The 24,726-nt window shown below is 34.9% G+C and overlaps 1 protein-coding gene across 1 annotated transcript in view; it reads left to right on the forward strand.

Moving 5' to 3' along the window:
• The window catches only part of DOCK1 (dedicator of cytokinesis 1), a 459,011-nt gene that overhangs the window by 398,983 nt on the left and 35,302 nt on the right, over positions 1-24,726 (forward strand). The window contains exons 39-49 of the mRNA XM_081954827.1: positions 1,291-1,380; positions 3,191-3,295; positions 4,928-5,069; positions 5,966-6,044; positions 7,732-7,816; positions 8,731-8,817; positions 14,820-14,996; positions 16,133-16,216; positions 21,067-21,204; positions 21,395-21,540; positions 22,705-22,903. Coding sequence (XP_081810953.1) covers positions 1,291-1,380; positions 3,191-3,295; positions 4,928-5,069; positions 5,966-6,044; positions 7,732-7,816; positions 8,731-8,817; positions 14,820-14,996; positions 16,133-16,216; positions 21,067-21,204; positions 21,395-21,540; positions 22,705-22,903 — 1,332 coding nt within the window. The remainder of the gene's footprint in view (positions 1-1,290; positions 1,381-3,190; positions 3,296-4,927; positions 5,070-5,965; positions 6,045-7,731; positions 7,817-8,730; positions 8,818-14,819; positions 14,997-16,132; positions 16,217-21,066; positions 21,205-21,394; positions 21,541-22,704; positions 22,904-24,726) is intronic.

Genomic DNA, 24,726 nt, shown 5'->3' on the forward strand with positions numbered 1-24,726 from the left:
CAGACCATTCTCAGTTTAGGAAGGAGGCAATTGCAAACGACTTCTGACAATTTTTGCAAAAAAAATTACATGGACTTGGCCAGGAGACAAGACAAAAGCAAAAGAAAACAAAAAAATCCTGCTTCAATTGAATTTTAAATGGTTAACCTTAAAAAGAGGTTTTCTTTTAGAATTTGATTCTTTCTCAACAAGAAGAGTACCAACATTCTGAACCCCTGGTCCATCTCAAGATCTATACTTTCATTTTCAAAAGTTGCAATTTCCTTGTTCAAAGGAGTCATTTTTAAAGAATCTGCAGCTTTATTCACTTGTGCCTTTTTAAGATAACTTTTGCTTATTTAAAATTTAGATGGGAAAATGCCGTTATTTACTGACTATCTCTCTTAGGGTAGCTCATTCTTCTGGAAATTTGTCATACCATAAAGGTGTTTTTTTTTCTAAAGCAAGAAATCTTAGGAACAGCTGAGATTGGACATTATTGACCTTAAAAAATAGATTTCCGTTTCTAGAGACATTTATGATAATCAGATTGTATTCTCAACAACTACTCTGGGGTGACCATGTTGATTGTTATGGAATCTTCATCAGATAGTAGAAGCTAGTCTTTTAATATCGTATAATGACATATGTTTAATCTCCCTCCCCCCCTCCCCCGTGGAGGTGGGTGGGTGGGTGGGTGGGTGTGGGTGGGTGTTGTGCATATATCCTGTCATTTCTCTGGGCTTTTCATAGTTTTCTACTATTTTGGCAACTTGTGGTTTCCATGCCCATAGATCTGGTTTTTTTCCTGTCAATATTCTTGGGTAATTTTTGTTGCTTTGTAGGAATACATTTTTCCTAATCTCTGCAACCCTAGGTTATAATGACACTTTGTAAGATTTATACACATGCTTAAAACTTCCTTACAATTACATCAATGTAGTCATAGGTTTTTGTAAAAAAAGTCACTTTCTATACTTCTTCCACACTGGAATGTAGTGTAGGATAGCTGAGCTCCGTACTTCTTCTACATTTATGAAATTAATCACAATGTTTCTCTCTATCCAGGATGGTTTCATCTGAATTGGTTAATACTTACATTATTTAAGTGTCTTTATATTATTTAATCTTTATGTTTATCTTTCTGATTAGCCATCTTGAATCACTAACTAGAATCTTTCAGTAAGCAGAATAAAGTTGAAATTGTTATTGCTGTTGATGAATAAATATTAACTGAGTTTTAGTTTTAAATACTGAAAATTTTAAAGGATGTTTTTCAACGTAATTAAAATTTAATTATATTTTTAACAGATGTGGGAAGAAGCCATTGTCTTGGGCAAAGAGCTTTCAGAGCAATATGAAAATGAAATGTTTGATTACGAACAACTTAGTGACGTACTGGTAGGTTTGTCTTTAATTCACTGTAAATGACTCTAATCATGATACTTAACATAAGTATCTCAGTATTAATTACAAAGCAAATTCACATAGGACTATGCTGATATCTGAATGGAGCGTATTTCACAACGTATTAAAAGTAACACATTTGAATAGAAGTATGCCTTTTTAACATCAATATTTGCTATTGATTTTAGATTTTAGGTAGTCCTTGGACGGTAATCGGAATTGTAATTTCTGTTGCTAAAAATTCAGTGTCACATGATCATATCACTTAGCAGTAGCAATTCTGACGGTCCCGGTTGCTGTTGTTAAGCAAGGACCATGTGAGTTGTTAAGTGACGACTAATTTCAGTAGTGGTCTGTGCTTGTTTTTAGAGCAGAGTTTACAACAGAGTTATACTGAAATGTTTATTACTAAACAATTAGCTTGTGAAACTTTGTGCACTGAAAGTTTTAGCAAATTTCTTTGCATATATTTTCAGCTGGGTATGTAATTATGGTCTCTTGTTCCTTGTGCATAATAAGTGATGATATACATTCAAGTACCTCCTCTTCTCTTGTAATGTTTCTACATACTGCAAAGTATAATTTGATGTAAAAGAATATTATGATATCTGAATTGAATCAAGCAGCAAACTAGAACGAGAAATTTATACCTAACATAATTATAGTCTAAAGATGCAAAATACTTTGGCTATCCCAGGGTTAAGCCTGATGAAAAGTAAAGCTCATCTATTTTTATTCAAAATACAAAATCCCCGAATCGTATGTCATTAATCCTGTTGGGCTTGACTAATATAGCATACACACAGACATAAACACTGCACATACACCCATATACTGCTCTTCTCACTAAAAAGAAGACGAAGAAGGTGGGATATCCATTTGATGTCAGTGAGTTTAAATTAAAAGTTTCTAATTCATCCCATGACAGTTGCCCATATATATGCATGTGTAAAAAATAATCTCTAGAATCCTTTGAGATCAAGGCAGTCAACATCTTACAGTGGAACAAACTATTGACAAGCAACCTATGAAGTGGTGAAACAGTATTACATGCTGGATTAAGTGTATCATAAATGAGAAATGTATATACGTAATGCTTTCAGGCCTCTTGATGCAGAACTTTCCAATCAATTCTTGTAGCTTCAATCTTTCTGTAGAGGAAGTAGACATGTTTCACATCTAAGAATGGGGTATAAGGGAAGAATATGCTTGAACATAGTAGAATTGGATATTAGAAAAGATATATTAGAAAAGAAAAGCAGTATTATGACTAAGGGATACTACTCTTAGTAGTAGTGCCAGAGTAGAGCATTAGATTATTAAGAGTTGAGCATTAGTTTGTTACTCTTTCCTGGATCAATCAAGAGCTTACAGTAGTATACTGAGGTGGAAGAAGTACTTCCAATAGTAGTTTCATTTATCTTCTCGTTAAAGTCTGCCCTTTTGGAAAGATACTATTGTATATTGGTTCCATCTGATTCAGCTATAAAAGCTGTAAGTAATTCTTTCTATTTTACCATCAGAGTAGTCCCCTTGACTACTAGCTGATATATTTGCAAAAAACTTTCAGTATAGTTCATAAATAAAGCAAATTAAGAGAAATTGGTCTTTTCTTTTCCATTTATCAGTTAGATTTTGCATACAAAGTAACTTACCTTTTTAACATAGCGTCCTATAGAACTAGGGTGAAATGCATTAAATGTTTTTTATTTGTAAGTAGCTGTGATTGGGAAAGTTTATAAAGAAAAAGAAAATACAATCTCCAGAAAAAGAATGTTCTAAAAATTATGTTTTCTTAACACAGAAAAAACAAGCACAGTTCTATGAAAATATTGTGAAAGTAATAAGACCTAAGCCAGATTACTTTGCAGTTGGTTATTATGGACAAGGATTTCCAACATTTTTACGGGTAAGTAAAAAAAAAAAAATCTCTACTTTGATTTTGCTGCAGGCCAGAAAAACACATTATGTATTCTATACACTTTGAATGAAAGACAGTATTCCAAATGTTCATAAATCCATTTTATTGAGAATAAAATAGAGTGGAAGATACAGTGGGTGGTCATGGTACAATAATGAATACTCGTTTTGTTTTTTTTCTTAAATTTTGGCTAATATTTTGATACATTTTCAGACATTTTCTGGTGCTCTAGAATTTAACTCTATGCTCCCACCCCAGTTTCTATAGGCTGAGTAAGTCATTCACCAATGTTTTATTTCCCATGGTTGAACGCTGGATGAAAAACCAAGTGAATCGTGAAGTCTACCTGTGTTTTACTAAAAAATATTGCCAGAAAATGACTCGTATTTCCTTGCTGGTTTCACAGTTATAGAGATAAATGCTAACAACGTTGAATAACTAAATGTGGCCTTGTGGAAAACCACGAGGAATCACTTGGGAAGTAGCAAAGCTATCCAAAATATTTGAATTTGAATAAGGCGTAGAATGTGAAATAACAGTGCTATCCTAAGAAATGAAACAGAGCAGTTTTCACATGTTCAAGTGCATTATTTCTTTTTTTAAAAAGTAGAAATATAATACCCTGTTTTCCCCAAAATAAGACCCTCCTTGGATAATAAGCCCAATTAGACTTTTGAGCGCATGTGCTAAAATAAACCCTCTCCTGACAATAAACCGTGCTCCAAAATATTTAAACACATGCGCAGCCGGTCCCCGCCATTTCCTCTGGTTGCTTGCTATGCAAAAAACATGAGGTGAGGAGGTGAGGCCAGAGGAGGTGAAAGGGAGGGGGAACCTGCCCCATGCACCCCACATGCCCTTACCCAACAGCCGCTCCCACAACTCCAGTCACCGCGCCCTAATCAAAGCTTGTTAGCTTTCTTAATTAGACAATAGCACTCTTGTGTTTGTTGTGAGGAGCTAAAAAATGTAGGGCTTAGTAGTCACAAAAGAATGCTTAATAATAGCTCTATGCCCCCCCCTTTTTTTAAATCTCCTACTTTTATATTTATTCATTTTGGGTTCTAAAGACTTTGATCCTTATATAGTAGCAATAAAAATGCACATAAGAGTTCAATCCAAAGAACATAATTATTAGAGTAAAGCCAGTAAAATCTTTGGGAACATTGTTTTTGTTGAGTCTGTAATTGACAAGTTTGGTAGATGTCAATAATTTTTGTTCCTGTAAATCCAGATTTAATCTATAAAGAGTACTTAAACTTTTAAGGGAATTTAACTAACCAGCATAAAATGGTCATAATCATAAAAGAACCTCATTTCACAAATAATTTTCCATTCCATTCACTGAAAACTATAATGTACTTATTTAATTCAAAAACATATATCAGAATAAAAAATTGATAAATGTTAACTAAATATGTGGAAATGTAAGCATATTCTTATTTCGGGATCACTTTTTTAAAAAAAAACTATTGAATTTTATTTTCTGTTGGTTTCTAGAAATGTGTACTTTCAGAATGTGGAAGCAATCAAAGATATTCTCAACCAGAAATTATTGCACTTGTACATATGTAAATGGAATCTGTCAAAAATTAAAACATATTATATATCTGTTTATAGAGCAAAGTTTTTATTTATCGAGGAAAAGAATATGAACGCCGTGAAGATTTTGAAGCAAGATTATTAACACAGTTTCCTAATGCAGAAAAAATGAAGACTACATCACCTCCTGGTGAAGATATTAAAAATTCTCATGGTCAATGTATCCTTTAAAAGTTTTGATGGCCTTGATTGCTGCCTCCTGCTAAAATGAATTTAGGAAGATCATTGATTTTATAAGAAGGACTAAAGTATGTATCTACAAAGATCGGAATCCGCGGTATTCTGCGTGATACTCTACAGAAATAAAGTTGGTCTATGAAGAGGCAGATTAGAAAGAGTATTGACACTTTTGAACTTTGTTCAATATTTGTTTCAATATTTGAAGGGCTGCCACAGAGAGGAGGGGGGTCAAGCTATTTTCCAAAGCACCTAAAGGCCAAATAAGGAATAATAGATGGAAACTAAACAAGGAGACATTCAACCTGGAAATAAGGAGAAATTTTCTGGCAGTGAGACCAATCAATTAACGGAACAGCTTGCCTTCAGAAGTTGTGGGAGCTTCGTCACTGGAAGCTTTCAAGAAGAGACTCGACTGCCATTTGTCAAAAATGGTGTAGGGTCTGCTGGGTGTGGGGGTTGGATTAGATGACCTGCAGTGTCCCTTCCAACTCTTTTAATCTGTATCTGTAATAAGAATCTCAACAATTTATGGGGTTCTTGCCTTACCTACGTTCTCTTATTGTTACATATTGTATCTAAGCCAAGATGATGTGAGATTTAGCCAATTTGGCTGATCATGAAGAAAGCTAAAGAGGTTTGAGTTTGGATCATACATGAGTTATGCATCAAGAAGAATCCCCAGAACTATAGATTAGAATGGAAATTGCACGGGGTGGGGGAGTGGCCGGCAGACTACTTCCTTTCCATATGGTGATTATTTACCTTCTGTATGTGCGTGTGTGTGTGTATGTGTGTGTGTGTGTGATAAATTAGGTATTCTAGTTGCATAACTTTAATTATACATCACTAATTCTTAATTCTTAACATACAACACAGATATCCAGTGCTTTACAGTAAAGCCAAAACTGGACTTACCATCAAAATTTCACAAGCCTGTATCAGAGCAAATTTTAAGGTACAGACATTTGAAATGAGCAATTACTCTGAATAGCTTTCCTAGACTGCACTTGGTTAAATATATTACCTGCTAAATGGCCTGAAGAACTGCATCTAAATTCATCAACACAAAAGAAAGAGACAGTTTAAGGTGCAGCAAGAGATTATCTTTTTTCCATTTATCTCAGGAAAAAATAATAATTTTGATTTCATGGCTGCTCTGTCCCTCATTCTCTGTTTTCATTTATTTTTCAATATTGATAAAAAGTAATTTGTGTCTGGCTTTTTGTTAGTGCAATTTCTGTTTACCTGTCTTCTACATGCATACACAAGGCAGTGCCCCTGATAGATCAGTACTTTCAATCAGGTTTTGTTTTCTTATTGCTTAACTGAAATAAGGGATTTTTGCAACTCAAAATTACCGATGCCTCCTTATAATTCCTTCTAGACAGCTTCCTGTGAAATAAATTAATTGCTAGTGGTATATAAATATTATATACTACTGGTAACCAAAATGAAACATTTCATGAACAGTTGTCATGGCAATACTATTTAAGGCAGGGCTGTCAAAGTCCCAGCCCACAGACTAAATGTGTCACACGTTGGCCACGTCCACGCCCAGTTTAGTGAAGGGGGGAAAGGTCCCCAATATGGCACATAACACCACCGTGATGATGTGACTTTGACACCCATTATCTAAGGCCTTGGTATACCATTAAAAGAACATATCTTCACATTCTGAAAACTATGTTTAAAAGCATTGTTATTTATTTGAAAAACTAATATGGTCATAGGCATTCTCAAAAGGAGCAAAGGGGTGAAGTCATGTCATGCGTCATAATGTCATCACCAAGTTGATTCAAATTACATGTAGGCCATAGATGTCATGACAAAATTTGTCAAATAATTCGTAGTGAATAGCATGAAACTCTTGATAGCCAAGTGCACCCAAAAACAAGAGTCTTGAAAAAGCTTCTCTAACCAGATTTATTAAAAGAAAAAAGGGATGATTACAGAAATCTCAACAACTGAATGCTTCTAGAACCCAATTTATAGGGAGTTCGTTTTCATTCTCTTGGGGGAAAAACCTTTTTAAGGATGAACATATGAGCTACTTCTCAGTTTTCCAGATAATAGAATAATGAGTGTGTATTTTGAACTTATAGTATTTTTCAGTCTGCCATCCTCTTTCCCAGACTCTGAGAAAAAGAATCCTCTTTTTCACATCTCAGTTGAGAGAGTCCTAATGCAGAATTTCCATTCAACCATCACCTGCAATAGTGGCCGCAGACTGATCACAATCTCTTAATATATCTTTATGAGAAAAACCTGACTCCAGGTTTTGCTTTTTTACTTTGCCTGCACAAGCTTGCAATACTGGGTAGTTGTGATACTGCAGACCCAGAAAACTTTGCTATACATAGATTAAAATTTAATTATGAAAAATAAGCAACATTTTTATTCCTTATCAAAACCTGACACTCAAATTTTTGGCAGGAGATTGGGGCAACCCAATTCACGGTATCATTTTAGAGGATTGTTATATTGCAGTTAGAAAAGCCTTATTTTAGACTACTAGGGTATATATATTAGCCCTACAAAAATATCACTTCCCTATAATGCTTAATACTGAAAGCCTTGTTTTTATCTTAGGTATTGTGGACATATGAGAATATAAATGCAATTGTATGTTTTTCTCTTTCTAGTTTCTATAGGGTAAATGAGGTTCAACGGTTTGAGTATTCAAGACCCATTCGTAAAGGAGAGAAAAATCCAGACAATGAATTTGCGGTAATTTGAACATGTTATGCAGTTATCTTAATGTCTTTTAAATGTGCTTATATAGTATGTAAGAGAAAACATAATATGCTTTCTGTAAATCTTTACAGTTTGTATGAATAGGTGACACTTAGTTTCTTGTGTTATGGAATTTCTTGTCATCAAATGCAAGATGAACCAAATATGAAATATTTAATTATTAGTTTTTTAAAAGTATTTGCTGTAATGTAAAGATTCTAGTCATGAAAAATTAATTCCTGCATGAATGATTTTCATTAATACCAGTTTTTTTCCAATTAGTTTAACTAATTTATTTTTTTAAATACTACTCAAAATCTAAAATGGCTCCATTGAGTTAGGCTACCTGTATGCATCACATTATTGGCAAACAAAGATTATAAATACTTTATTGAGGCTAAATTAGAAATAATATTAAATGCTTCTTTGCACATAATATGTAGCTTGCATCAACCGGATGGGAGAGAGAAATAATTAAAGGAGTCAGAATAGGAAAAAAGAGGAAATTAAACTCTTTTCCTCCATCCTCTGAAACTGATATTTGTACTAGTTGGGGATTTTATCTCGTTCATTTTCTAAGCAATAACTCTCTACAATTTTATCCTTAATAAATAGCTGCCTACAGAATAGAGGATGAAATAATTGCAGTATAGACTGTTTATGTGCATGTTGCAATACGGGGAGAGATAATTCACTTGTGCCTTCTATATGAATACAAACGCTCATGACAAAACGTAAATAACATTAATTAAACTGGATGCACAAGTGTTCTTTCACCAATTTTGGGTGATTGTGCTGCCACTGTGATGCTAGTACGTTTGCTACTAGGCTTTTGTACACATTTTGGGTTAGAATAAGTCTATTAGGTTATAAGCATTTTACTTCAAAACTTCTCTCTTAAATTACAGAATATGTGGATTGAGAGAACTATTTATGTGACAGCGTATAAACTACCTGGTATTTTAAGATGGTTTGAAGTCAAATCAGTATTTATGGTAAGTTTGAGTCAGAAGATATTTAATAAAGTCACTTTATTAGATTGGCAATACTTTTAAACAAATCAAAATGTATATAATTTGCTGATGCTTAAATTTTGAATGTTTGCAGAAATGTTCCATGAATTTATATTTGCATCAGTCCTTCTAGGGAGACCAGACCAAGAAACCAAAGTCATGCAGGCCAATATTTTATTATAAATTCTTGCAAATTTAAATATGCTTCTCCTCTCCTTCTATCTTCAAGACAACTAGAACATTACACTTTAAACACCTTGGGAAATACTTCGCTGATTTTTTTTTAGAAGGCAACAAGTGTGTCACTGTGAAATACTTCATCTGCTTGACATTCCTATTATTCCATCTGGGTACCATTTTGGTCTAGATCCATTTATAGAATTTAAAATTGTAGACAGCAGTGCATCACTTTGCTATGAAGTGTTTTGAGATATCTGAAATGATTAAAAATAGTATTCCGTGCTATGAGTATGAAATGAAAGATTCTGAAATGTTATCATGAAGGAACTATGGATTCAAAAAGCATTTGATATTTGGGTGAAACACAATTTCTACCTACGTCAGGTTTGAGAATAAATTACAAGGTTTTCATTGCAATCAGTTTGCATTTTTGTGTAAGGGATTTCTGTTAGAGTAGAATGGTTTTGAGATTCATGTAGCTTACATACCATCTCTCCAAATTGAATTTTCCCATCCTACAAAGTTATTTTGGGAGGGGATGCTTCAGTTTTCTTTTCCACGTGACTTTAAGATGCTAGGGCAGTAATGGCTAACCTTTTTGTTGTTGGGTGCCAAAAGTGCCAGGGCATCATCATGATAGCACATGTGCATGCCGGCACCCATAATGCAAAGTACACCCCCGCATGCGCATGCCTGCATAACCCACACCCACACTTGAGCTTGGTATTTCCTCCGTGAGGATGGAGGAGGCCATTTTTGCCCTCCCTAGGCTCCAGGAAAGCCTCCACAGCCTGGGGAGGGTGAAAAACAGGCCCAAAGAGCCAACTGGAAGTTCTGAAGTAATCCGCGTGCCACAGGTTCGCCATCACGGTGCTAGGGGCTTAGAGGTAGACCATTCCTTTTCTAATCCCATTTCTGGAACCATTTGCTTTCTGAGGTTGGATTGGCCGCGCCTGCTCAAACTATTGTCAGTCGCCCCGTGTTCAACAAAGCAAGCCTGGGGAGGTCCTTTGTGGGCAGCCAGTCCTAGCCGCTTGTGCCTGGCGCTGCAGCTGAAGTGAACCCCCAAAACCCCCGCTAGAATAACTGCCTCCTCCTCCTCCTCCTCCTCCTCCTCCTCCTCCTCCTCCAACAGTACCACCACATTTGCTGCCCGGCGCTGCGGCTGAGGTGAAGCCGCCAAAGCTCTAGCTGGCGCCCCTGGAGCATCTGAGCTGGGCCCCGCGTTACCCCTGCTCCCTCCTCCTCCTCCATGCTTCTGAGGAGCCATGCGGCTGTGGGAGCTAGTAGGAAGGCGGCGGAGGGGGCGGGAGCAGGAGAAAAACACCTCATGGCTTCTCAAAAGCACGGCAGAGGAGGAGGAGGCGGCAGGGGTAACGCGGGACCCAGCTCAGGTGCTCCGAGCGGAAGGGATGGCAGCTTTATCTCAGCCACAGCGCCGGGCAGCAAATGTGGTGGTGCTGTTGGAGGAGGAGGAGGCAGCAGCAGTTATTCTGGTGGCGGTGGGGGCTCGTCGGCAACTTCAGCGGCATTCCTGCCCCCGGTGAAAAAAACCAAAGATGGAGCAGATCCATGCAGGTGATGTTGCTGCAACATGACTGGAGGAGGAATTCTGGGAGTTGAAGTCCACAAGTCTTAAAGCTGTCAGGTTTGAAGACCCCTGGGGTTTTTTTCCCTAAAGGGTTAGGGGTGCAAGGGTCTTGTAACTTGACAACTTTAAGACTTGCACTCTTCAATGCCAGAGTTTCTGAGCCAACATGACTGGATGAGGAATTCTGAGAGTTGAAGTCCACAAGTCTTAAAGCTGTCAGGTTTGAAGACCCCTGGGGTTTTTTTCCCTAAAGGGTTAGGGGTGCAAGGATATAGACCAATTTTTTAATCAAGAGACACCCCCCCCCCGTGAATGGTGTCCCGCTTTACCAATGTTAAAATCTGGTCACCTTACATTAGAACTATAGCAGCAGAGTTTGAAATTTTAGGCCATTAGATGCAACTCCCTGCTCTGCACAAATATCCAAATTAAAGCATGCCAAATTGCAGATGATTAGCTTCCTTTGTGCATGCACTGAAGGGGACCTCACTACCACTCTGGGTAATTGCCTTCAGATCTTATTTTTGGAAGATTTTTCTAACATTTAAATGAAATCTGGTTTTATGTAACTTAAATCCATCGTATCCTGTCCTGGATTTGTGAAATAATAGAAAATAGATCTTGTCCATGGTCCTTATGATGCTTTTAGAAGAAACTTATATTTCCTATCATTCTTCTCTTCTCAAACTTCCTTCAATTTCTCTTTGTAAGATTTAGTTTCTAGTTTCTTCATTGTCTTATAGAATAGAATAGAATAGAATAGAATAGAATAGAATAACAGAGTTGGAAGGGATCTTGGAGGTCTTCTAGTCCAACCCCCTGACTAAGCAGGAAATCATATACCATTTCAGACAAAAGGTTATCCAGCATCTTCTTAACAACTTCCAGTGTTGGAGCATTTACAACTTCTGGAGACAAGTTGTTCCACTGATTAATTGTTTTAAATGTCAGGAAATTTCTCCTCAGTTCTAAGTTGTTTCTCTCCTTGATTAGTTTCCACCCATTGCTTCTTGTTCTACACTCAGGTACTTTGGAGAATAGTTTGACTCCCTCTTCTTTGTGGCAAGCCCTGAGATATTGGAAGACTGCTATCATGTCTTCCCTCAGTCCTTCTTTTCATTAAACTAGACGTACCCAGTTCCTGCAACAATTCTTCATGTGTTTTAGTCTCCAGTCCCCTAATCATCTTTGTTGCTCTTCTCTGCACTCTTTCTAGAGTCCACATCTTTTTTACATCCTGAAAACCAAAACTGAGTGGAGTATTCCAAATGTGGCTTTACCAAGGCATTAAAGTGGTATTAACACTTCACGTGATCTTGATTCTATCCCTCTGTTTATGTAGCCTAGAACTATGTTGGCTTTTTTGGCAGCTGCTGCACACTGCTGGCTCATATTTAAATGGTTGTCCACTAGGACTCCAAGATCCCTTTCACAGTTACTACCATTGAGCGAGGTACCACCTATACTGTACCTATGCATTTCGTTTTTCTTGCCTAAATGTAGAACCTTACTCTTTTCACAATTGAATTTCATTTTGTTAGATAGTGCCCAATGTTCAAGATGTAGACTTGTTCTAAATTTAGATTTGATCTAAATCTAGATCAAGTTCTAGTTTTGTTCTATTTTCCCTGTTTCACTTTAAAGTGGATGACCAGATCTTGACAATGCTCAAGATGAAAGTCCTGTTGATGAAAAGAAAATTTATCAATGAAAATGCAAAAAAAATATTTAGTTAGCAGAAGTAAGTCCTGGTGCTGATTGTGGTTCAGATCCACATTTACAAAATTTACACATTTACAACATTAAATAAAACAAATAATGTAATCAGTCAAGATACAACCTCAGCAATATTCTGTAGGATAATGCAGTGAATGTTTAAAAATTAGATTTAATGAATTAGGTTTGATAAAATCTCTGAAGAACTCTAGATGGAAATGTATTGTATCATTAAACAGGAAACAAAAATATTGCAAAATGCAAAAGATGCCAAATTGTCCTTCAGCTGGTATTTTGAAAATACCTAAATAGAAGTAGATAGTAAAAGAGAGAGGAAAATTTTGCCCTCACCGAATACTCTTAGAGTTTTAGAAAAGAAGAAACAATGAGTTAAAGCTAAAGGCAAAGCAAGGAATTGATAACAATTTCAGATATCAAGGCAATCTTTTGTACAAAGATGGGCAATATCAAAAATAAAAAAGATAAACATTTCCTATACAAAATGATTTTAAAATGGTATAAATAAACATATGAACTGCCCCCCCCCCCGCAATCTACAAGTTGATGATACCTATGAAGTACTAAAAAAAAGCATTGCTAACAACAAAACTGCAGAAATGAAATGCCAACAGAACTGTTTAAAGCTTTGCACGATAATTACTAATTTGCAGTTAGTAAACAGATGTGGCAAATACAGCAAGATTAAGGAAGTGGAAAAAATCAATTTAAATTCAGCATCAGAAAAACTTCAGTGCTAAAAATTGTTAAAGCTACCAAACAATTGCAGATACCTGATAATGAGAAAATGGTCAAGGTTTTGCATTCCATGCTTCAACAATCCATGGAACAAGCGCTGTCAGATGTACAAGCTAGATTCAAAAGAGGCAGCTCACATTCCTAATTGTTTCTGGATAACGGAGAAGGCTAGAGTTCTCCAAAGACATTTTTCATTGATTATTCTAAGGCTTCTTATTTTATTCTACAATAAATTGCCCACAGTCCTTAGAAAAATGGGTGTACCAGGCCACCTTATTTGTCTACTGAAAAAAAACCTACAATGAGCAAGAAGTAGCAGAATACAATATGAAGCAACCAAATGGTTCTAATCTAAGAAATTAGCATACCAAGACAGTACCAAACAGTCTCCTTATTTAGTTATATGCAGGAGAAATCCTGTATTAGAAGAAATAGAAACTGGAACTAAAATAGCTGGGAGAAACAACAACCACTTGAAAAACATGCTGATGATACTTTTTTGAGGGCTGCAAGCAAGGAGAACATAAAACAAACCTCTTATTGAAGATGAAAGAAGAGAAAGTTCTTCATTGGCCACTAAACCGCTACTAATTAACATTAGACAAACTAAGATTATGTCAATGCCAGTGCAAATAGATAGAGATGAAGTAAAAACAGATTATGGTCAAACATTCACAAGAATGTTTCAGGGAGCATACGAAACCATACCCCCTACCGTCCTTGTAAAAACCTATCTCCACAGAACCGGTCCCTGGTGCCCAGAAAAAAATTGATAAGAATACTTTCAACCCAAAGGATCATTCAATGCTAGATGAATTAAAAGCACACAGCTTGCTGGTAGCATTAATAACGAAGTTAAAATTTAAATATTTTGGAAACTTAATTAATTAAGATAGTTAATTAACACAGGTTGAACGTAATCAATGTGTGCATGTAAGTGACAGTTATAAAGACTTGATTATGTGCCTTTCAGAAATATCTTAAGCTACTGGTGTTTTTCTACAAAGTTTATGGAAATTGTAACAATCAGATATAAAATTGCATTTTGGCATACCTCAAATGTATGCCATTATTATACAAAAGGGTATGTCTCTGTTGGATTGGAGAAGAAAAAGAGATCTCTCTTTAAATAATAAAAATAAAATTATTAAAACTGTCACTGCATGCATAGTCAAGAACAGCTTCTGAAGCAACTTTATTTGATAGCAAATGGAAAGAACTACATTACTGGTTCAAACAGAAATACTGTCTTTGTGTTCCTGTGCATGGCACATCTTTCAAAATATTGCAACAGTCCCACTATTTTGTGTATTTAATGAAAAATCTTGGCAACATGAAATACACGCTAGAGATTAAGAATTTTTTTAATTATCTTTCAGTCCTCTTCATCCTGCAGTTTTTTCATATTAAAAAGAATCCACCCTGTGATACAATGCATGATAGTAAAAGGTGACAACAGTTTGTCCATCAAATGTACAAAGAGCTGCCATACAGCTTTTGATGTGTTCAGTTTTACTCTACACAGTGATGGTTGATCTAAACAAACGCACTTTTTGCTTATTGTGAAGTTGTTGTATTTATAAGTCCAAATTTTCGAGCATGAGCATCATTATTCAATATTGTGTTTTAAAACTACATTAATTTTTTTCCCAGGAACAAAAATCTCTTGTTTTCGGTTAATATTTGAATTCAAACTATTACAGCTCTTGTAATCATTTTTGTTAAACCTTTGTTTTCTCAGATTGAAATTAGTCCACTTGAAAATGCAATTGAAACGATGCAGTTAACAAATGATAAAATTAACAATATGGTTCAGCAACATTTGAATGATCCAAATCTACCTATTAACCCTCTGTCTATGCTGCTAAATGGCATTGTGGACCCTGCAGTCATGGGAGGCTTCACCAATTACGAAAAGGTTTGGTTGGTTTTTGTTCTCTCAGTAGTGATGCCATAGAGATGAAAAATAAAGAGCTTAATGGCAATGACACAAATGAATAAGTTACTAACAAACCGATTACTAGCCATTACTAGTAGAATGTATTTCTTATTAAAATTGGATAATCATTTGCTAATATAAGTACTTTTAAAACATTTCTTGTAACAGTTCGTTCAGGTAAGACAGAGAGTCACAGAAACCAGAAACTAAGGTAAACCATTTCTTGTTTGATGAATAAGTAATGAGGATTAGTACACAGAAGAGAAAATCAAGGAAGAATTTGTCTGGTCTTGTTTCTTTCTCCTCTTCTCCCCTCTAAATTATTAGACAATCTGAAGAATTGAATCTGATTTTAAAACCATATTTAATCTACCACGGGGGCAGTTGGCGCCAGGGGTAAGGCTTTGAGGAGAGCCCTTCAGCCACATTTTTACAATGGCTTAATCCAGATGTTATGTGAATCTACCAACAGTCAGTAGTGGGCCAGGAGAGCAGCAATTTAACCCCAAATTGTGACTCAGTTGGCAGGTTTACAATTGTAAGTTTGTCATTGTGATTGAGATTACCCATCTATGATGTGGAAATCTCAAAATCCATGCATCTATGTCATAGTATACAATTCTGTAAAAGAACAACAGCCAATACACTTCTGGTTCAAGGCATCATTATGTTAAACAGGATTAAAGAAATTAGATATAGATTCTGCATTATTACAGTGACTATGTGCTGCTAGATACGATAGTAGAATCTTGTAAATGGCTGATAAGGTAAGCCAATGAAAGCACCTTTTCTGACCCTCGTGTTTGTCCTGAAGTGAGACCAGGGAGCCTTAGGCGGCTGTTGTCAGCCACCATACCTAGGATTTTTTTTACCTGTAATGGGAGCAGGGAATGGATCAGCTTGCTAGACCGAGAGCTGGTTTATATTCCCTGATTAGAATAAGATATTAATATTGAAAAGGCTAAAATTGACCTCAAAGTTACTTCTCAGAAAGATTTTCCTCAGAACCATTGTTAACGTTAAATATTATGTTTGCCTATTATTATGCATTATATAAATTCTATTGTACTAAATAGAATTAGTACTAAAAAACTGCTCTCTTTTTCCCCCATTAGGCTTTCTTTAATGAGAAATATATATATGAACACCCAGAAGATCATGAAAAAATTGAAAAGCTAAAGGATCTAATTGCATGGCAGGTAAATCAGATTGACAAGGAACCAAATGTCTTTTTCAAATAGTTTATTGTCACTTTTGACAAAAATGAGACATGAAAGAATTCACTCTAGTGCATATGTTTAGTGATGAAAAAGAATATAGAGACATAAATTAGACTTCCAGTTGTAAATTATCATATTGGGATAGCAGAAATCTTAATTACAAATATTTCATGACAAAGTTGTGCTAGATTCCAGATTTAAGTACAGAATATGGAAGATATAATTAATAAAATAAAGAGCAGCTTTTCTCCAACTTGCTGCCCTTGTAATGAGTTGTGTTTTAATTTCTCAAATCTCATTTAGATAAATTTAGAATGTATATGTTTTTGAGTTTATTATGAGAACTAATCCAATATATCTTGTGGGCATCAAGTTAGGGAGCCAAAAACGGTAAAATCTAAAAAATAAGAAACTAGAATTAATAGACGGTGTTCTCCAAAGTAGCTAAAAGAAAGAAAACAGGTGTATATTTCAGGTTTATCATTGTTTTCTGCATCATAAAACAGCCTGCCTGAGGCTTCAGAAAATATTGAATATGCTTAAACTTCTTTGAGCTTTTTAAATGCTTTTTTAAACCAGGTTTAGTAACTTTCTGGGGATTATGAAATTGTATGGTTCTTCTATATATTCTTGTATTTAAAAATGAGTTTTGACTAGAAATTACTTAATTAAAAAATTACAATTTTTACTTAAGTAAAAATTACAAATACTGCTGACAGCAGGTTAGTATAAATTAAAACAGAATAAGAAAAGGGAAGAAGTCCACTGAAGGGGAAAAGTGATCTCAGATGTGAAGTTTGCTATTATAAACCAGAAGAAATATGAAGTTGATGTTGCAGAAAGAAGTAACATTGATGGAGGGGAAAAAATAAAACCTTGTAATGACTAAATCATTAGAGTATATCTGTAATTCAAAAATAACTATTAAATATATACGTATGTCATTATAGTGATTTATGTGATGTGCAGATGATGCCCAATTTCATTATGTAAATGATGAAAATGATGTAAATTGCCAGAGAAGTTTGCTCCATTGCATAAAAAGTCCATTACATTGAGGTCCACTAAATAGAGATTTCACTGTAGTTATTTTTTTTTGTTGTTATTTATTTCTTATTCAAGGAATTTAAAATGAGGATTTAGGTTTATTAACAGTGCTATTTTATGTGAGTTTACTCAGCTGTTTTCATATGCTAATAATTATGTATTGAATTGCCGCTAAAATTAATTTTTTCATCAATGATTAAAAGAAGTTAAAAATACAAGAATAGGGAGTTAATATCTACAGGACCTGTGGCATGTCCCTGTCTGAAATCAACTAGGACATATTTGCAGCAATTGAAAGTTTATAGCAGAAAAAGTCAAAGGATTGAACCAGCATGGCCAAACTTCAGTTGATGAGAAAGCACAAGGACTTAGATTCTAGAGAAAATCATGAAGAAGTCTCTCCATAAGAACACATTAATTTCTAGACATTACCGTGGATTTGTAACTAATCTTCTCACAATTCAATTGAGTAATAGCCTTAATAGATTATGGATTATGGATAATCTATTAAGCATGTAGCTCAATTTCAATATTTTTGACATGCTGATGCTACAATTTGGATGTAATTAAGAGCTGTTATTAATTATTGATTCATAATTGAAGTGACTGATGGATTAGTTGGGGGTCCATGACTCTTATATTTTCATTAAAGACTGAAGTGCAAAGGTAGAGAGATTGTTTATGATATTTGCAGATTATATATAATTGAGTGGGATGCTTAATTCTCTAGAAAACCAACATAACATTCAAAAATATGTTGCAGAAAAGGGCAGGAAGTCTGTGTAAATTATTATCAATGTAAATATGATGTATTATGTAAATAGCCCACTAGAGGAGAAGAACTTGAAATATTCTCTATGAGGTAGTTTCAATTTTTAAAAGGGATTGAAAGTTCGTAACATTTGAAACATCCTGTTAGTTCTTCGGAACCATTTGGAGCAATTCATAGATAAACAACTATTCATAGTTAAATATATGTATTTATGGTATTTTATGCTGTTTTCATATCCCATTTTTTAATCCTATTTTGAATTGTGTTTTTAAATTAAATAATTAAATAAAATTATTTTTGTGAAAAACACAATTCAAAATAGGAGACAAAAGCAGCATTCCAATATCATAAATTCTGTTAGGGTTGGTGATAGAGCTATGAGAAAATGGATATCCCTTCCCAAGATAGTACCATATACTATTCCTTTCACCTGTCTCCATCCAGTTTTCTGAAAGCAACGGGATTCTGACTATCATTTTTACCACTGTATGCAGGGAGTCACTTGCCACACCCAGTGGCCATTCACCCAATGATTTATAGCCTTTTATAGCCATCCAGCCATTGCTGTGGCAATACATCATTAATGAAGACAAGCTTTATATTATAACAGCAAGGCTGGCTGATGCTATAAAATGCTATAAATTGCTATAAATTACAAGAATGGAAAAGGCTTATAGGAAAAGGAGTAGAAAAGATGGTAATGTATCGACTATCACCTTCATAGGGTGAAGGTCCATAGCAAGAAACTGCATTTACGCATCAAGAAGCACACCCCTGACAGTAACTTCACTACTATATTTTATGAAAAGGAGTCTCTCTTGGTTAAAACTATCTCACCCCCGAATGGAGCAAGGCCCACATAGAGCATATTTTGTACAGTTTTGCAAACAGCCAATCCATTGTGTTGCTCTAGGAGTAAATGGATTAGAGGGCTTTTTAAAAAGACTTGTAGAGAAAAAAGGGGAGCCCAAACATATCCTATACAGGCAATCCCCGACGTATGACCACAATTCAGCCCAACATTTCTGCTGTTAAGTGAAATAACTATTCAGTGAGTTTTGCCCCATTTTATGATCTTCTTTGCCATAGTTGTTAAGTGAATCACTGAAGTTGATAAGTTAGTAACCTGGTTGTTAAGTGAATCTGCCTTCCCCATTGACATTGCTTATGAGAAGGTCGCAAAAGGTGATCTCATGACCTTGAGATACAGCAACGGTCATAAATATGAACCAAATGCCAAGCATCTGTATTTTGATCACATGATGATGGGGATGGTACAAAGGTCGTAACTGTGAAAAACTGTCATAAGTCACATTTTTCAGTGCCGTTATAACTTTGACAGTCACTAAATGAACTGTTGTAGGTCAAGGACTACCTGTAATGAAAAAAGCAAAGCATTGACTAAGTACTAGAAAGTTGCAAAGGGATTCAATAGGTCCAAATGGTAGTAAGAAAACAGATTAATTCTAAAATAAGGGAAGAAATCTCTGATATTTTCTCCTGGGCCTTATTGAGCAAAAATGGTGTTATTGAATCTAGTAAGTTGGCTCTGTGGTTCTGAGCACCTTGGGATCATAATTAGAATATATGGTGATTTGGGAAGTGACGTAACTAAAAAGATATGGAGTAATTTATGAGTCCACTGATCACTTTTAACAGTATTTTCTTTTTAATATAAAGGATTATTTCTATCGTATTTTTGATGACTTCCTTTTTTTCTGCTCAGTTTTTTCCCTTATTATTCATTTATTGAAAAATAAAATATTTTATGTGATAAACCAAGGGAGAAGTCTTCTTTTTATCCCTTAGCTACCTAATAAAATGGGAGATGGAACAAGTAGAAGAAGAGTAATTATAATTATGGTACCTTATATTTGAGTTCCATAGCATAGTGAAATAGGTTATAATTAATGTTTGATTATAAGGAAGTAGTTCTAATTGAAGCAGCAGAAGAGTGAAAAAAGATTACGATACCAGATACTGTGATATGTAAATATTATACTTCTCAAGTCTTTTTCATTGGAAGTCAAATGAATTTGCAATTGCATTCTACTTCAAATCAGATTCCAGATTGCATTCTGTAAGACTTCTTGAATAGATTAAGTGCAGTTTGCTTGTTTTCTTCTCCTCCTTAATAATAAAATTTAGGTGGATATTTAGAGATGGTAGGAAAAAATGTTTTAATCAGTATTAGGGTTTAATTATGAATGATTAAGAAAAATCCTCTTAGCCTGATTACTATGAAGAATACTAAACATTGAAAACATGTATCTCATTTTATTACCACCCCATTAAGTTTGAAAAAGAGGGAGGAAGAGAGGAAGGGAGGGAGGAAACAACGAACAGGAAGGTTTGTAGCTGTGAGAATAAAGTGTTTTTCTTAAAATACTTTAAAGGTCAGCCCTATCTCCACACGGTGAGGTAATTATCTTAACATGGATATTTTATGACAGCAGCCTCGAGGGTAGTTATTTTCAGTCATAAAATAGAATTTTTATCTTTTTAATATTTTTAAAACCATTGTTTGGATATGTATGTTTAGCAGTAAGCAAATTGATTTATAAACACTTAAGTACACAAAAATGTATACAAATTCATATAAAATATTTTAGTGGTCATAATTGGTTATCTTTAGCCAAAAGCATGTGTTTTTTTTAATGTTTTTGTTTCTTGAAATAGTGTGGTTCATACTGTCATAATGTAACATGAGACATCATTATCATTCTAAGTATATGCCTTCTTAAAAACATATATTTATCTTGAAATTATATACATAAAAACAGGATAATAGAAAAACTGCACATAACATATACATGATATAAATATGAATTTTGTGGAATAACGGTAACAGTAATTATTGTAATCTACATTTTGTTATAATGAACAGTGATATTATGCATAGATTCTTACAGGTATTTTTATACTGGCAATACTTGAGGTAAAATTCTCATTGTCTTCCTATTTCATTTGAAAGAAGAAAAAAGAAATAAAATGTAATTGCCCATTACAGATCCCTTTCCTGACAGAAGGTATCCGAATTCATGGGAATAAAGTCACAGAAGCACTAAGGCCATTTCATGAGAGGATGGAAGCCTGTTTTAAACAACTGAAAGAAAAAGTTGAAAAACAATATGGAATCAGAAGTCTTGTGAGTAGCTCTTTAAATACGCTTTTTAAAAACACCCTTCAGCTTGAAAGTGATATCTTTGGAACCCCAATTAGTAACAGTGCTCTTAATAATGGTCTGATGAAGTCACCATACTTTTTTTCATTTTTTAAAAAATTATGTCTTTGTGACAGAAGTTATTTTTTCATTTTATTTCTGTTTTGTTTTGTAGCCCTCATCAGTAGATGACCGACAAGGCAGTCGGCCAAGGTCTATGGTTCGATCGTTCACAATGCCGTCCTCCTCAAGGCCACTATCTGTTGCTTCAGTTTCTTCCATCTCTTCTGACAGTGCTCCTTCTAGGCCTGGCTCAGATGGGTAAATGCACCATAATGTGTTCTATAGTTCTGCTCTACACCCTTTTCTTTGTCTTTTTTAAAATCGAATCTAAGCTATAAGAGGCTATCATGATGTGTAAGACATAAGAGGTCTATTTTGCTAGTTCATTCTGGAGTTTTTTGCTTTTATTTCATAAAACTATACAGGCAAATTGAAAACCACTCTCATATCTAGACAGTGAATAAAGATATTTATCCTGAAGATTCTTTTCAGCCTCTTTTTATCTAAAATATTAATATTTAAAATTAAAATATTTAAAATTCAGCTATTTAATGTTAAAATATTAAATGCTTAGGTTAATTTCTATACTAGTTTTGCTTGTTTTGTTTTATCACTAGTTTGATGTTGCATACACCATGATCCCTGTCCCATTGCACAGAGGAAGTGGGAATAATTACCTACATATTTGTGGAACGCAAAATTTTGAACCAGATACTTTATCACTAACTCTTGCCATTGTTTACATAATAAAAATAGGCATTCAGCAGTAGTATTTACTTTAGCTTTATAAATAGTTTTTGTTGCGTTCTTTAACTTGGCATGTAAAAGTACACAGAATTTTAAAAAATAGAACCAGTTATACTTGTGCATTTACAAAACTACGTTTAAACTGGCTATTCTTTGGGGAAGGCAAACATGCCTATTTGCATTTTACTGCAAATAGATAGCAGAGAAATACTTTTTGGCAGAAAAGTTCTGTTATGCCTTAACCTAGAACAGGAATTTTTCCACAATTACTACAGTGTGATTGCTTTTCTTAAAAAGCAGACAATATGAGTATATCCCGTGATACTATCAACTAAAAAGTACAGTTCCATTTAGGTGTTATTAGCATGTGATTGAAAAAGAAAAAGTAGCCACAGGGAACATTTATAACGATGATTGATGTCATCAGCTGCATTTTTACTAGGAACACTTTGCAATGTTCTTTGATTCACAAAATGCAATGCTGAATTGTAAACTGTTTTGAAAAATAATCCTAGAGAATTAAAATCTCTGAATGTATATTTGCATATAGTAGGTATCTGTAAACAAACATGTTTTTGCATGTTTCCTTGTTTGATTGAAGTAGAATTAATATGCTGAAAGAACTGTGCTTTCATGGTACTAACTGCATATTTTTTAAAAATTAATATTGTTTAGGTTTGTTCTTGAGCCCCTTTTGCCAAAGAAGATGCATTCTCGATCACAAGATAAGTTGGATAAAGATGACTCAGATAAAGATAAGAAAGAAAAGAAGAAAGAAAAGAGAAACAGCAAGCACCAAGAAATATTTGAGAAAGACTTGAAATCAACTGATATTTCTCTCCAGCAGTCTGAAGCAGTGATACTTTCAGAAACCGTAATTATAATTTACTCATACTTTATTTAAAAAAATAACTTGTGCATATCAGAATTCAATCTGTCAAAATGCTGGAAGGGGGGGTTATACTCTTAGGATCTAGCATCATCACTAAGGAGTTTATATCATTTAGGACTGATTTGAATATCTCCAAACTTATAAATCCTTGGGAATGTAACATAGAGAGGAAGCAGAATAATTAGTATATTCGCTTGAAGAAGCCTCTTCTCTAGATCATTTAGTCAAGTGATCAGATAGCGCATCCCATGTGCTGACATTTGGAAAATTATGCAGTTTTATCCCCATATGTATTTTTAAGCCTATACTGTGCCATCTTAAAGAGAGTTCAGGGAGTGGAGATTAATCAGTATCCAATACGTTTTTCTAGGCCTCCCATAAACTTTACAATGATCATAAATTATATTCAGTCTTTAAAGGAAGTATGCTAAGCACAGTCAAAAGAATCTGCAATTATCTCTATCCGTATAGGGGTGTGAGAGAATAAAAATAAATTACTGTTTCATCCAACTATTGTAAACAATTATTTTACAATTATACAGTTTTGTCTAGTTTGTCTGCTGTTGTCTACTGCTACTTGTCTACTGTTCAGAGAAACCAGCACAGAATCTTTAAAAACACCGATCTGGGTAACTGCTATGCAGTGGTGGGATACGACTGGTACGCCCCAGTATGGGTGTACCGGTGCCTGCTGGGAGCACCAGGTACCATTCTGGCACAGTGCTCCAGAGGGCCCACCCGCTCGCCCACCCTCCTTACCTGTATTTGAGCCGATAGGGACTTAGGTGCACGGAGTGTACACCGCCTGCTGCGCAAGTGCATGTGGTGGACGCCCGGCCCTGTTGCACCGTACCGGTTGCACCAGGATCTGGAACCCACCACTGCTGCTTTGCTTCATGCTCTCATGACAGTTGGTGAGGGCCTTGTCAGATCTGGACTGGATGGCAGTGAGCGAGAGGACTCCATTTGTGATGTTTCCCCAACTATTTTATTAGTGGTATCTGTGCTCTGCCTAGAGGCCTTTTGTACTGAAGAAGTAGAAAAAAAACATAAATATCAAGAAGCCCTTTACAACTGCGTTTAGGTTAATTTTTACAAAATGCCTTATTGTTTCCAAATAGTTACCTGTTGATTCATTTAAATTAGTGGTTCCCAAACATTTTCAGTCCACCGCCCCCTTGGTGCTACAAACTGATCCTCAGTGCCCCCACCCAGTGATGGAATTCAAAATTTTTATGACTTTTTTAAAATTATTATTATTATTATTATTCCCAATACAACTCATGCAAAGGGTCATCCACAATTACATTACATTTTCCACACTAATATTTGTGATTCCTTATAACTTCTTTAAGCTAAACATTTTTAGTACAAATCAACGCATTGACATATATATCACTAATGCAGTTTCCTATCTCTTCCATTGACATAATTAACACCTTATGTATTGAATACAAGTATATCAAGTGTAGGTTAAACATGAATTGAAAAACATCCAATTCAAATGTATAAACTGTGAATTTATTATATAATCACAGGCAAACATTGCACTTATGCCTAAGTCCTCTACCCACGCACATTATAAGACAGATAAAACTATCTTAGCTGGTTGTTGTAAATATTACTCTGCTAATTCAACAAGAAATGCTACTGCATGAATCCTTAATGCAGAACACAGCTACAAGTGATTTTAGCAATTTTCTTCCCAAGTTAATTCAAAATGTATATCCAAATGTTCCTCTATTTTTTCCCCAAGCACAAGGGAGGATTATATTCAAAACCAGACACTTTTGCTCTCTCTCTCT

The sequence above is a fragment of the Natrix helvetica genome (assembly GCF_964273705.1).
Source record: "Natrix helvetica genome assembly, chromosome: 5".
Lineage (NCBI taxonomy): Eukaryota > Metazoa > Chordata > Lepidosauria > Squamata > Natricidae > Natrix > Natrix helvetica.